Here is a 14,296-nt window from a genome sequence, read left to right as displayed (position 1 = left end):
TTCATTTTTTTTTTTTCAATACTTTCTTACTTCAATAGTTCAAAACCAGCTATCTTTGACTCTTACTAGCATATTTGGTACAATGGGCATATTTTATCGTATATCTTAAGCGGCATTATAGTGGATTATACACTGGAGTGCAAAATTAAACAGACACCCAGATTTTTCCTAAAAACTGGCGTTTAAAAAAGTTTAGGACATTTCTAATTGAATATTTAATAATAAACAATATTTAAAAGTAAAATTTATTACAAAAAAGAATTTAACAAAGAAAATACAATAAAAAATTGAAAAAATTTGAAAATTTTGCAGAGAAACAAAAATTCATTTTTTTAATTTTGAACATTTTTTGATGAATAACGATATTTAGTAGGGTGTATTACCCCCATGAGCCCTAATTAGGGCTCTCATTCGATCAAAAATACTTCATATTAAAGCAGCAAATTCTTTCTAAAGTATTTACTGCCATTCGTTACAAACTGCTTGCTGCAAGTCATTAATGATTTGAAACTGAACATAGTTACGTCTAATACATTGTCCCAGAATATCCCTTGTATGCTCTATTAGATTTAAATCTGGACTCCTTGGAGGCCGTGGTAATAAAAAAATCTTACTTTCACCCAAGTAATTTAGTGTTATTCTTGTAATGTGCGAAGAGCATTATCTTGCATCAGACGAAAGTTTTCTCCAACAAATGAGTCAAATGGCACTATATGATCTTCCAAACATTGTTCAATATACTTTTCAGCATCTAAATTGTCCTCTAGAAGTTTAACAATTTATTTCTAAGCCTTTAGGGAAATGCCTGCTTAGACCATTCTACCACCTCCACCAAATTGAACTCTGGGAGTAAAACAACATCGGTGATAATGTTCACAAGTTCTTCTCCAAATCCTACTCCATCCAGCTAATGAGTATCTGCTAAATCTTTCAGAACACCGCACACCATTTTTCAATAGCCCAATTAAGATGTTCGCGAGCGAAGTGTAAACGTGCTCTCCGATGTTCTGCTGGTATTTGAGGTATATTGAGGTATAATCCATATTCATTTAAGCGTCTTTAAAAGATGTAAATGGAAACTCTGTTTCTATGAACACCATTTTTTAATCGTTAAACAAATACTGTTGCTGATAATATGCGATCTCGTAATATTGCAGTCAAAAAAAGCGATCTTCAACTTGACTTGTGGTTCTTCTGGTCTACTGGTGTATATCAATATTTAAATATAGAATTATAGTGCATAAAATAAAAAACTTTAAGTAGGAAAACTAATCGAAAGTGGCTTTATTTTAAATCTGCCGTGAAAAAAATTATTATGACTTTGTAAAAGATTTTGTAACTGAACAAAACGCAAGATCTGCGTACCTTACCCATGTGATAAATTCTTGTATTGTAGATTACTAACGATGGATATACTGCCAATCCACTTGGAGCTTTGGTTATTTGGTTGCCAATAGTCGAGAAAAAAGGAACACCAAATGCTATCATTACAGAGCCAATGTACGAAATTCTAAACAATGGCGGCTTTAATGCAGTGCCCTTAATGACAGGATTTACTTCCGAGGAGTCACTTTTCTTCCTAAGATGTAAGTACAGAACGAAAGTTTGAGAGACGAATAAAAATTATTTATCATATATTTTACGAGTATAATATGGTCCATACCCATAAAAATCCTTAGTTTTAGAATAGAATAGAATAGAAATTTGCTTTATTGTCACTGAAAATTGTACAATTTTATGGACAAAGCTTACAAAAAGTGAAAAAAAATACAATAACAATTAAAACAAAATAAAACACAATAAAATATAAAATCCATTGCAAAATTTAACTATATTGCAAATTGCATAATAAAACCTTACAAACTAGTTTACGAATAAGTTTAAGTTGCTGCATGTGATATCCAAATATATATAAAAATACTTTAGTTGCTTGTACCTAAATTTACTGTAATTGCTTAGTTATTCGTTAAGAAACTCTTCCACTGAATAATATGGTCTTTCAGATAGATAGGCTTTTGTCAATTTACGGAACTTCAGGAAAGAAGTTGTAGATTTAAGTTGCAAAGGGAGATGGTTGTATAATTTTTTGCCGAATATAATATAGATTTCTTTACTAACTCGGTGGACGGGAACGGTAAATACACATCTAAGGTTGAATTCCTGGTGGAGTAGTCATGATTAGGTCTTGCTGGAAAAATATGTAGGTGTTTACGAATTAAGCAAACAGTTTCTAGAATATATAAAGAGAGAATAGTTAAAATACCGTGATTTTTAAAGTAGCTTCTGCAATATGTTATTCTACTGAGACAAAAAAGATACCGTATTACTCTTTTTTGTAGTTTAAAGATAACATCAGATTGGGCAGCTGTAATTGGAACCCTAAAAAGGAAGGTCATGTCGAAGATGAGACTCGAACAAAGAAAAATATGTTATTTTTTTTAAGCCCTTTTCTCTATTCGGATTGCCGAATATAGGCCTCTCCTAATTCTCGCCATTCATCTCTGTTGTTTGTAAGACGTTTCCACATTGGCCCTGCAGCTCTTTTAATATCGTCGCTACATCGCATTTGCGGTCTTCCTCGTGGTCTTTTGGCTTCATATGGCCGCCAATTCCCGATTTCTTTATTCCATCGGCCATCCGTAAAACGTTCGTTATGTCCAGCCCATTTCCATTTCAGTTTAGTTGCCAATTCGACAGCATCTTTTGCTTTTGTTCTATTACGAATGTTTTCATTGGTTTTATGGTCTTTGAGTGAGATACCCAGCATCTGTCGTTCCATAGTTTCTCTCTGAGTCTTTCTGATCTTCTCCATGTTTATTTTAGTGAATTTCCAGGTTTGAGCTCCATATGTAAGTACAGGTAGGATACAGGAATTAAATACTTTGGTTCGCAGTCTTTGAGGTATATTTTTATTTTTAAGTACATATGAGGGTTTTCGGAATGCTGCCCATCCCATTTTTACACGTCTGCTTATTTCGGTAATCTGATTTTCTTTGCTTACCTTGAAATTTTGACCCAGATATGTATATTTATCTACATGTTCTATCTCCGTCCCTTCGATGTTTATCATAGGTTTGTCATCTTTATTTGACATTAGTTTATGTTATGACATGTTATTTTGGAAGATGCTTAATTGATTTCCTTCGATACAGATCTTATTTCGTAGCCGGCTGAGGCTACTTTTTTACTTAACAAATCGATATGAAGAGACCATTTAAGGTTGCTGTCCATAAAAATACCAAGAAATTTTACAGAATCAATGATTCTGATCTGGGTGTTATTAAGAAGCAATTTTTGAAGAGCTCCTTTATAGGATAATGCTACTGTCTTATCCACGTTAAAAGAGAGTTAATTAGAGGATCAGGTTTTTATTTTAAGTAGATCAGAAGTTATAATTGCATCAAGAGTTCATGCAATCATTTGTAAATCATTTATAAAGATAAGGAAAAGTAGGGGACCCAGTACTGAACCTTGTGGTACTCCTCATACAATGCTTTTATGACTAGAGTCAGTATCATTTTCTTTAACTAGTTGTTTCTTATTCCTCAAGTAAGATTGAGACCAATTCAAAGAAATACCTCGAATTCCTTAAAAATTTAGTTTTTTTATCAAAATGTCGTGATTTACACAATCAAAAGCTTTAGCATAGTCACCAAAAAAAATGGCAGTGTAAAGATTATTGTTTAGTGCTTAACAGACCTCATGTAGTACAGAAAACATAACATCGCTGGTACATTTATTAGATAAAAAGCCGAACTGACTTTGTGATGTTGTTTTCAACCAGAAAGGACATAAGTCGGGCTTTTATAAGTCTCTCAATAATTTTGGATAGAACCTGTAGTAAGGCAATAGGTCTATAGTTGCAGATATAAGATTTTTCATCACCCTTATAAAGAGCAGCAATAACGGCTGTCTTAAGACATTCTGGAAATATACCTTTTTCACAGGAATCGTTAAAATACATTTTTTGGGAGATTTAAGAAAATTTTTATGGATAGTCCATCAGTACTATAAGAAGATTTGCTTTTGATACTTCTGATTGTTTGGATCAGTTCAGATTTATCAACTGGTATTTTTCAAAAGAATGAATTCGAGACCTTTTTGGAATTGGGGAGATAGTAAATAGGATCTTGTTGTGACAATATAGTTGATGTTATATTTGTACTCACATTAACGAAGTATTCATTTAGATTTTCAGGGTTTGGAAGAGAAAATACTTAAGCTGTGTTAGTTTTATTTCGAAGATCGTTTATTATGGACAAAGTTCCTCTTGCAACATTTTTTGAGCTTTCCAGACGATTCTGATAGTCCATTTTTTAGCTGTTTTGATAAGTTTTAGATAGGTAACTCTGTACTTGGAGATATATTCAGTGACAAAGACGTTGGTAGTAAATTTCTTGATGTACAGTAGTAAACGCATATTGTTGTCTGATTTGCGGATACCTTTGGTAGTTTGGTTTGTGATGTTTTGACTTAGTTGTAATTAAAGGAAATGCCTTATTGAAAATACAAGCCTGTCTAAAAATGACTGAAATTATAGTCCACGTCTACAGAGGGTAAGTGCCACCCAGAAGTCAAGCACAAATTTTGCAATTTACGAAAGTTCTGAGCGAAAAAAATCCTAACTAATCGTTGGGTTTTCGAGGATTGTTTTATAAGGGTGTTAAATTTGGTATAGACTGCTTTGTGAAACCATACGATTCGAATATATTGAACAAGGACAGTCGGGTAGCGCAAGCAACAGCGTAATTAATATTTAAGTCACCGCATAGAATCTTTCTGCTTTTATTGGGCAGGTCGTCTAACAAATTTAACAGGTTCTGAAAAAATAGTTCCGTGGAAGAATCACATAATGTTGACATAAAAATCTGTTTTACTTTGTAATCAGTAGTTACACAACATTAGGCAAGCTTCTTTTACGATTTGTTTTATTTTTCTCAACACCTGTAGTGTCATCTACTATTTAAATTTTGACTAAACATCCATTATTGGTCATCTATCATTATATAGAGATAGGTAGGGTATTAAAGGCGCTGTAATTTTATATATACTTTATTAAAACGTGGTAAAACAATCGATCTTGGATTGCCAGAGATTATTGTTTAAAATGAGTGTTTGCAGATTTTTTATTTTCCTCATCATCATCAATCGGCCCTGATTTTTCATTGTTGAACACAGGCTTCCTCTAGATATTTCCATCTAGGTCTATTCTGTGCTTCTGTTGGTTGCAATTCTGTTGAGGTCGTCGGTTTATCGGGTTAAAAATCTTTGCCGACTTTGCCTGCCTGTCCGTGGTCTTCATTCAAGCAATTTTTTCGTCCCCTGCCATATTTTATTCCAATTTTGCCTTGTAATACAAATATGTCTTCCACTTCTGTTTATATACAAATTTCCTCGTTTCTTGATCTATTTCTCCAGCTTATTCCATGCGTTAATCTCTTTATTTTACATTGTGTCCTTCCCAACTTTTCAGCTGATGTTTTTGATATGAGGACTAGTAGAACGCACTGGTTAAAAGATTTCATTTTTAAATTGATTGGGACATTTGTTTTTAATACTTTTTCCCTTTTTCCGAATAAAATCCAACCTAAACTTACTCTTCTGAGTAGTCCACATGTCTGGTTGTCTCTTGTTAATCTTATTTCGTGACCCAAATTCAGATATCTTCCCCTACTTCGATGAGTGATTTCTCGATTTCTATTGGCTCAAAAGGGACAATATTTGTCATCATTTTTATTTTCCCATAGTTTATACTTACACCGACTCCCTGTATTACTTACTATCTTCTTCTAAATGTGTCTATCTTCTAGAAATGTTGGCGACCACATTGACCCATCTTATTCTATTCACAGCAGCTCGAAATAGATCGGTTGACGTTAGACCAGTGAACTTCCTAAGATTGGCCAGACAGGATATACGTCTACATCCAAGGCTCCTCTTACCCTCAATCTTGCCTTGTATATGTACTTACTTACTTACTATACTACAATACTTACTATAGTTGTAGCATAACTCTGGTTTCTCCCAAGTCGTCCTTTATAAGAACAATGCCATCGGCATATCGGAGATGATTTAATTTCTGTCCATCGATGTTTATAACTTTTAAGTCCCACTCTAATCGTTTAAATGCGTACTCCGTCATTGTTATAAATAGTTGTGGCGACAAAGTACCTGCCTGTCGCACCCCTCTGACAACTTTTATCTTCTCTTATCTTATCATGGAATGAATGTTTACAGCTGTTTTTTATTTTCATATACATTTCGCATACCTATGGTCTATTCTGCATTTTCATAGTGTATACATGTATTTTACTAACAGCCCTCTTAAGCCTTAATTATATTTACTATATCTTTGAAATGTTTATTTTAGATTTACCACCAGCGAATTTACAATTTTTCAAGGAATTAATAGACAATAATACACAACTAATACTAAATCCAGCTCTTAATATTGATCCGGCGGCATTACCAGAAGCGGCTAAGGAATACAAAGAAGTTTTCACCACCAAAACATTCGTTGAGGATAATGGAGCATATACTAGGGTAATTATATTAGTCTACTAAAAGATCTGATAACAAATGGTTTTTCTTCTCATAATTCGTGTTAGACTTCAATCATAATACAGCCAATTATGTTCATATGCTTCTATTTAGTCACGATACCATTCCATATTTCTGGAACCCTATAAGTACACTTCTAGTGCATTGTACCTTTTGTTTTTGTAAGCAATTGATAGGCTGCAAAAAGTATTTAGATATATATGTAATACCTCTATATTATGCAGATTTTTCTTGATAGGCAATTGTTCAGTTATTAGATTATTATTATTCGGAGCTGATTTCGGCCTTTTTTCCATGGTACGTCAATCCTATTCGCACATGTTCGGATATGGGGTTTTACCCGAACGCAGCATTTGCAGACAGTACATTTTAGTACTTAAGCAATTTTATTTTAACGTTAGCACTTAAACTTACCACAAAAGTACTAACCAACAAAATCAATAAACTAACAACCTTCTACAACCTTGAGGTATGACCTTCTACACCTCATAATACAGGGTAAGATTTCCGGAAGGAGAGGCCCAGGCCGACGAAGAACATCCTGGCTCTGAAATCTCCGGGAATGGTATCAAGAGACCACCGCTAATTTATTTAGAACCGCCGTAAACAAAGTTATTATTGCCAATATGATCGCCAACGTTCAGAAGTACGACAACAAAGCCAAAAAGCAAGTAAAGCGATGGGATCTCTTAATAATACAATCTGGAAGAACAAACACCTAAGACAAGATACAAAACAATAATCTATAAAGCAGCAATTAGATCTATACTAACATATACGGCAGAGACAAGACCTGGCACATCTAAAACGAGACGAATACTAGAAACAACAGAGATGAAAATACTCCCACGAATATCAGGGAACAGTCTGTTGGATAGGGAGAGAAGCGAAAAATAAGAAGAGCAAGCAATATATATAGGAAACAGGAGTGTACCGAACACATTAGTAGAATGGCAGAAGATAGGATAGTACGAATAGCACGAGATAAGTTACCAAATGGACGAAGAAGTATTGGCAGACCAAGAAAAAGATGGTGCGATAATTTAAACAACTTAGGAGGCTAATATTGAAGAAAAAGATGCTTTAAAGCATACATACAAGAAGGAAGTAGAAGAATATTTTAGTACTCTTAAGACCGAATCTGGACGACCGAGGTGTGTAGTCATCTTTTAATAAGTTAATCAGTTAAAATCCACACCAGTGTGACATTGTTATGCTTCGCCATAATATGCCGATTTCTCGACAGAATTACCACAATAAACTACAGCGAACTTGTGGTAAGCTCTGAATGAAACAAAATATTTTTGTCATGCCAGCAATTGTTATTTTAAAAATATTGTACACCAGACGCTACAGCGATATCTATTAAAGAACAACAGAACATCGTTCGAAATCAATTTAGTTTAGTTTCGAACGAAGTTCTATTGGTTTAGTTAAAAAATGAATTTCACGCACGTAACTGACATTAAAAATTCAAAATCGCCAGTTTTGTTTAAAATTATCTCGGCAACATTTCTTGTTTGAAACATTTTTTTCTGAAGCCTGCAAATCCTTGGTAAATCAATGTTTTCCGTTCCCCCTTCCCCTATGAGGGTTGTTTTAGGAAAAAGCCCAGGAATAGAAGTGGCAAACTTTTTTATCTTTTTGAGATCGCTAAATTGATATTCTTAGCAAAATCTAGATTTTGGTATGATGTTTAGAGATTCAGTGGCATTTTCGTCTCTGACAACTGGACTAACTTGTCATTTACAAAAGCATTTAAGAGCTAGCTTAGAATTTAGTTATAATCAGTCTGCATACCACCTTGGCACTGTCCAGATGGATGGGTGCTTGTAGCCATACCAAAACCAAACTTTTAAATTTGTTTTTCGACCTCTTCTTCTTGAAAACTATTTTAAATTTCAATGAAGAAATTTGTCCTTTTTTTTAACCATGACATCCCTCCCTTTTTTCTCTACAATTACATCGAGGTTTTATATATATATTGAAATGATATTTATTTAACTGTTGTCTTTATTCAATTTATAATGTCTTTATTAAAAGGTTCTTATTTTAATTTATTAAAAAGCACGATAACTTATATTAATTTATTTAACTACTCAATAATACATAATTTATTTTATACGAACGCTACAATTAAAATCGCGGGCGCGAGTCTTTAGATTTAACTGTCCCCCCATATAAAAATGTTGTATTTATATACAAAATCCTGGTATACTAGAACATTCGAGAACCTCTAGTTGGATGATTCACCATAATTTGAATCTAGATCCTCCGCCGAAATTTCTACAACAAAACAGAATTAGTCATCATATATTTTTAGGCCATGATATTTATCGTAACAGTATTTTTTGGTTTCTTTATATCTTTTCTCTACTTTCCATCAATGTTTTGTTTTCCGCAGTATTCTTTATCCGTTTCTCTATTCTTTTTATTCCTTTGACTAACCCATTGGTCTTTTTTTACTTGGCACCGTTTCTTTCTTTTGATAACAGGTTCATCATATGCAGAATCAGTTTCACTGTAATCAACTAGATTTTTCATTAACTCAGGATAGGCAGTTGGGATTCTAGGTATAGGTGCAGGAGCCGTTAGCTCTTCTTGGTATTAACCGTATTTTCGGTGTTCACGGCAAATGATGGTTGACCGTAATTTTCATTATTAAGTGAGTAACCTTTCAACTGTCTGTATATTATTATGGACAAAACTTTGAGTATTAACCGTAATACTGTCGTTGAAGTATTCAGCGTTACACATCTTGTCTATTCGAGGCTGTTCATTGTCAATACATTCTATGTCCCTATTGGCAAAAAGATAGAGGAAGCAGATTGACAAGCTAAGCTATCATGCTTGTTCATGCTATCCAGATTATAGGGAGTCTTGCGACAATAAAGACTCTGTGGTGCTGTTAGTTAAATCTCCTTCCTGTTCATTTTGAGTACTCATTTGCAATATTTTTTAAGTGCGTGTTTTCAACATCAACATTTTTGAGGTAAAAATGATTAATTATACCGTTGATTGAATAACCCAAAACGTATTTCATCTGCTCTCTCCTAATGGTTGCACTTTTTTTATTCATGTAACAAAAATCTTTAAGAAACAAAATATTTTTAAATCGGTCACGACAGCTTAAAACAAATCATAACATTGGATTACTTCTATCAGTAGCGTGAAAACGAATAAAGCAAACCAGCCAACTCCTAGCGAATATTAAATATTTAACCCTTAAATGCCCGTGATATGAAAATAACCATAAATGCCCATGTGGGGTCTCCTAGGGACCCTACTAAAATTTTCAATTTAGTAACGTCATTTAGCACTGACTAAAAGGAAAATACGGTTAAAAATAATTTTAAGCATATTTGAATAATTTTTATTTATTTTTCATACAAAATTAACGGCTTTTCTAGAAACAAATTATTTTCAATTCGAAAAAAATTTAAATTAAATAATAATATAAGCATATAACTTTTAGTTGCAATTTTTACATACAATAGTTTTTTCTTCTTTTCTGTGCACCTGGCATATAAATTTTTTGCAAAAAGAGCAAATGGTATTCACTTTTCTGTCACAGTTTTGCGGACACTGGTAACAACGAGCACGTTTCTTAGCTGAACGGACGGATTGAGTTGCAACTTCGGTAGTTGGGTTTACCATTGGTATGCCACAATCTTTTAGAGCAGATTTTACATAGGCTTTATGTTTTATATATTTCGCTCTTTTTTTCATGTTGTTTCGAGCAAGCTCAGCCCCTAATTGTAACAGGAAAATACGTCTTCGTGAAAAATTATTTTTCTTCCTATCAGGATTTTTTTCAATGTATAAAATATAGGCATTTAGTGCACATATGTCTATAATATTCATAAAGAGCCTGAATGGCCAACGAGCAGTTCTTCTTTTACAGGAATATTCCCTAATCAGTTTGTCGGCATTATCAACACCACCCTTGGTATTATTATAGTCTAAAATCATCAAGGGTTTGTTTTGAGAGTCTTGACAAATTATATCACTATCGTGTTGACTTGAAAGAAGATGTACCATCCTGTGTATTTTAGGTATGTACGAAACCATAGCTAATTCTTTAGTAAAAGCAAATATTGACGACTCCGCAGGTCTTTTTGTCAAACATAGTTGTGGTGGTGTATCAGGTTTATTTTTGCGGACGGTCCCAAGTAAAGTAAGGTTTTTAGATAAAAGATATTGAGCAAGAGGAACACTGGTAAAAAAGTTGTCAGTTGTAATTCCTCTCTAACTGCCATGATATGGTTCCACCAGATCTTTCACAACACGAAATCCCTGATTTTTCTCTATTCTACCACCTGGTAGTTTTCCAAGGTACACCTGAAGTTTTGATAAATAAGATGTTTTAACATCCGCGGCAGCCCAAATTTTTATCCCATAGCGGCAAGGTTTTGATTTTATATATTGTCTAAAAGGACACTTTCCTCTAAAACTCACTAACTGTTCGTCAACGGTTATATGTTCGTATGGTTCAAAGGCTTTGTCACAGTTAGAGACGAACATGTCCCAAATTACTCGTATCGCCGCTAACTTATCCTGTTCCTTCCGCTCCACCCTGGTCACTTTGTCATCAAACCTCAAGAAACTCGATAATTCTTCAAATCGGTTCCTAGCGAATGCGGCTGTAAAAAATGACCGGCGTATTAAGGTGTCTGTAGACCATATCTCTCGTGTCGATTCTTTCCCACACCTTATAGCACCAGCTTTGATAAGTGCTCCTAAAAAGCTATCCAGTTCATTGTTGGTAAGTACCGTCCACTCTTTTTTGTTATTCGGATGTTTTTCGTTCCACTCTTGATAACGCCTAACAGCTTCTTCATTAGTATGAAGGCATATGACATTCTTCATCTCTTCGGTCAAAAATAAATTGAAATAGTCTAAAAACGTGTTGGAATTTTTACTATAGTTTGTTAAGCCTGGATGTACATTTATAATATTTTTTTGTTGCCTCTTGGATCTCACGAAAGGTAGGCTATTCCACTGCATTCCAGATTTGGATGTATATGTTGGACCACTAACCTCACTAATATTATCGTCCACTTCGGTAGGTTCTGCATCTGATTCCTCGTCACTGTTGACTTCTAAATTGTCCTCAGTTTCCGAAACATTTTCCTCAAAAACATCTTGCTCTTCGCTATCTGATTCGTCGGTAACCTCATAGTCGAAATCGGAGTCTGATATTCCTTCTTCTATATTTCGGATAATTTTTTCATGTTCTTGGTCGCTTATTGTCATTTTCATTCTCTTACGGTCCATTTTTCAATGTAAACTGACGAAAAATGTTAAAAATAATAAAAATATTCTGGTGCCTCTAAATGCCCAATCGGGGTCACAGCGAGACCCCACTTATCTAAATCTCTCTTACAGACCACTGCACCTCACGAATGTTCGTGGTATACTAACAGAAAACGTAGGAGACACGTCCACACAAATACCTGATTGCGCGGTTGCCAAATGTTTCAAATAAAGATATTATAGCCAAAAATGTATGTCTGGGGTCCCATAGTGACCCCGATTGGGCATTTAAGGGTTAAAAACGGGAGGTGAGCAATTATATCTTATTACTAAATAAATAAATATTCATACCTTGTATTACTATCCAACTGTTTGTCAATATTTTCTTTCCTTATGTTGTGTTTTAACAATTTTTTCTGCCATAAATTGTGGAACGATAACCTTACGTAATTGAAACGCCGAATAACATGGCTGACTTAGATGAGTTAGTTGTTAAAATCATAACGTTCCGAAGAAAACAAAGGTGGCTGGTTTTCGAATACGGATTTACACAGAAACTAGTGATTGTATTGAAGTTGTTGTTTTTGCAAATCATGCGAAATTATAATAGTAAACCAACTGCGTCCAAAAATTATTTTTGATAAAACTTGGAGTCTGTCGAGTTGCGAATTAAAGTATAGATTTAAATATATACTTACATTAAGTTATTATAATATAGCATAGCTTTAAAAATAACTTAAAAATAGCTTTTAAAGTACTTTACTCTTAAATTCATCTACCTAATTTTGCCAATACCAAAAAATCTTCAAAGTTTTAGGTCTGTCCATTATATTTTTATGATGTCATTTTTAGCATATAAATTTCAAAGCTAGATATATAATTGCCTATATATTTTTTTAGTACATAACTGAAGACGTATTTTCCACACCTAATATTAAACATGCGGAACTTTCATCACATAAGGCTTCCACTTATTTGTACGAGTTCGCTTACAAAGGAAAAATGGGAGGATTGATGAATCTGCCATATACTGCAGGTATGTATTTTTATATTACTAAGTTAAAAAGTTCTTGGACTAAGATGTAAAATGTACCCATTTACTTTTTGTGGATACACACAATGTTTTAGTTGAATAAAATCAAGGGGGATGATTTGTCTATTATCGAGCTTTATTTTGATCAACTTGGGACATCGTTTTTCACTTACTTCTTCTATATTATTCTCGACTGCTATTATCCATCTAGTTTCAGCATGTTTTTTAAGATTTTAAATTGATCGCAAAGTTTTCCACTTGCTATGTAATTTTATGCACTTTCGTCACATTTCTAATACAAATCTTTAACAAAATTGTTCTATTATCTATTTGAACACATCGTGTTGCGGATGAGAAACTCTCCTGTTAGCGTATCCTGCGGAGAGTACTGCAAAGCTCAATTTCAATCTTAGTCCGACAGGGAAATAAGTTACTGATACTATTAATCTTCTTCTTCTCCTTCTTCCTCTTTATAAGCACTTCTGTTTGTTCATTGGGGGATTATTACCCCTATGGAAGGTTGTCACTCCATCTTTTGGGTGGTCGTCCGATACTTCTTCTGTTACTTGGTGACCTATCTCTTGCTATTTTGACGACACGGGTCTTCTCCATTCTGCTTATTGGGTTATTCCATTCTTTTTATTTTGTGTCCATTCATTTATACACTGTACGTTAAATTTTCTTCTAATGACTTCACTTCTCTTTCGATCTCTCAGCGTATTTCCTTTAATTCTTCTCAGTACTCTCATATCTGCCGTTTCCAGTAGCTTTTGTGTTATGGCTGTGTCGGGTCTTGTTTCTGAGGCATATGTCATTATTAGTCTTACACTGACTTTATAAATTGTTGACTTCATCTCAATGTTAATGTATCTGTTTCGCCATATAGTGTTATTAAAGCACCCTGTTAGTCTATTTCTTTTTGTACTTGATCTCTCAGTTATTTGTTTAGGTCTCCATAGCTGGACAGTGTAATTCTCAAGTATTTTATTTCCATTACTTGTTCAATACTGATGCCATCAATTTATATTTTACGTGTAGTGGGTTTTTTTTGCTGACTAATGTTTTAGTTTTCTGAGATGAGATTTTCATATTAAATTCTTTTGCTCTTATGTTATGTAAATCTGTGGACCAGTCTTTGCACACTATCTTCATCTTGGGCTATCCATATTGCGTCGTCTGCATAACAGAGTATTTTTGTTTCTTAGTTTTCCATTCTGTATCCTTTTCCTTTTTTACAGCTTTTGATGATCTCATCCATGATTAAATTAAAGAGCATGAGGCTCATGCTTATTTCTATAGGACACTATTAATGATGGACATATTTTAAAGAATTACAAATAATCATTCGGCCTATTAATATGATGTATTAATTTTAAAATTGCAAATAGGAATTGTAAGAACACTCTTCAATAATGTTAATGGTTTGGTTCTCTCTACAGTAATATT

General features: G+C 33.8%; 1 protein-coding gene across 1 annotated transcript in view; it reads left to right on the top strand.

Moving 5' to 3' along the window:
- The window catches only part of LOC140435683 (uncharacterized), a 125,126-nt gene that overhangs the window by 42,816 nt on the left and 68,014 nt on the right, over window positions 1-14,296 (top strand). Inside the window, 3 exon segments of the mRNA XM_072524404.1 lie at window positions 1,397-1,586; window positions 6,371-6,543; window positions 12,718-12,853. Of these exon segments, the coding sequence (XP_072380505.1) occupies window positions 1,397-1,586; window positions 6,371-6,543; window positions 12,718-12,853 (499 nt within the window).

Source organism: Diabrotica undecimpunctata, chromosome 3 (assembly GCF_040954645.1).
Source record: "Diabrotica undecimpunctata isolate CICGRU chromosome 3, icDiaUnde3, whole genome shotgun sequence".
Classification (NCBI taxonomy): domain Eukaryota; kingdom Metazoa; phylum Arthropoda; class Insecta; order Coleoptera; family Chrysomelidae; genus Diabrotica; species Diabrotica undecimpunctata.
The sequence above is the reverse complement of the archived record's forward strand: the minus strand, read 5'-3'. Positions and strand labels throughout refer to the sequence as shown.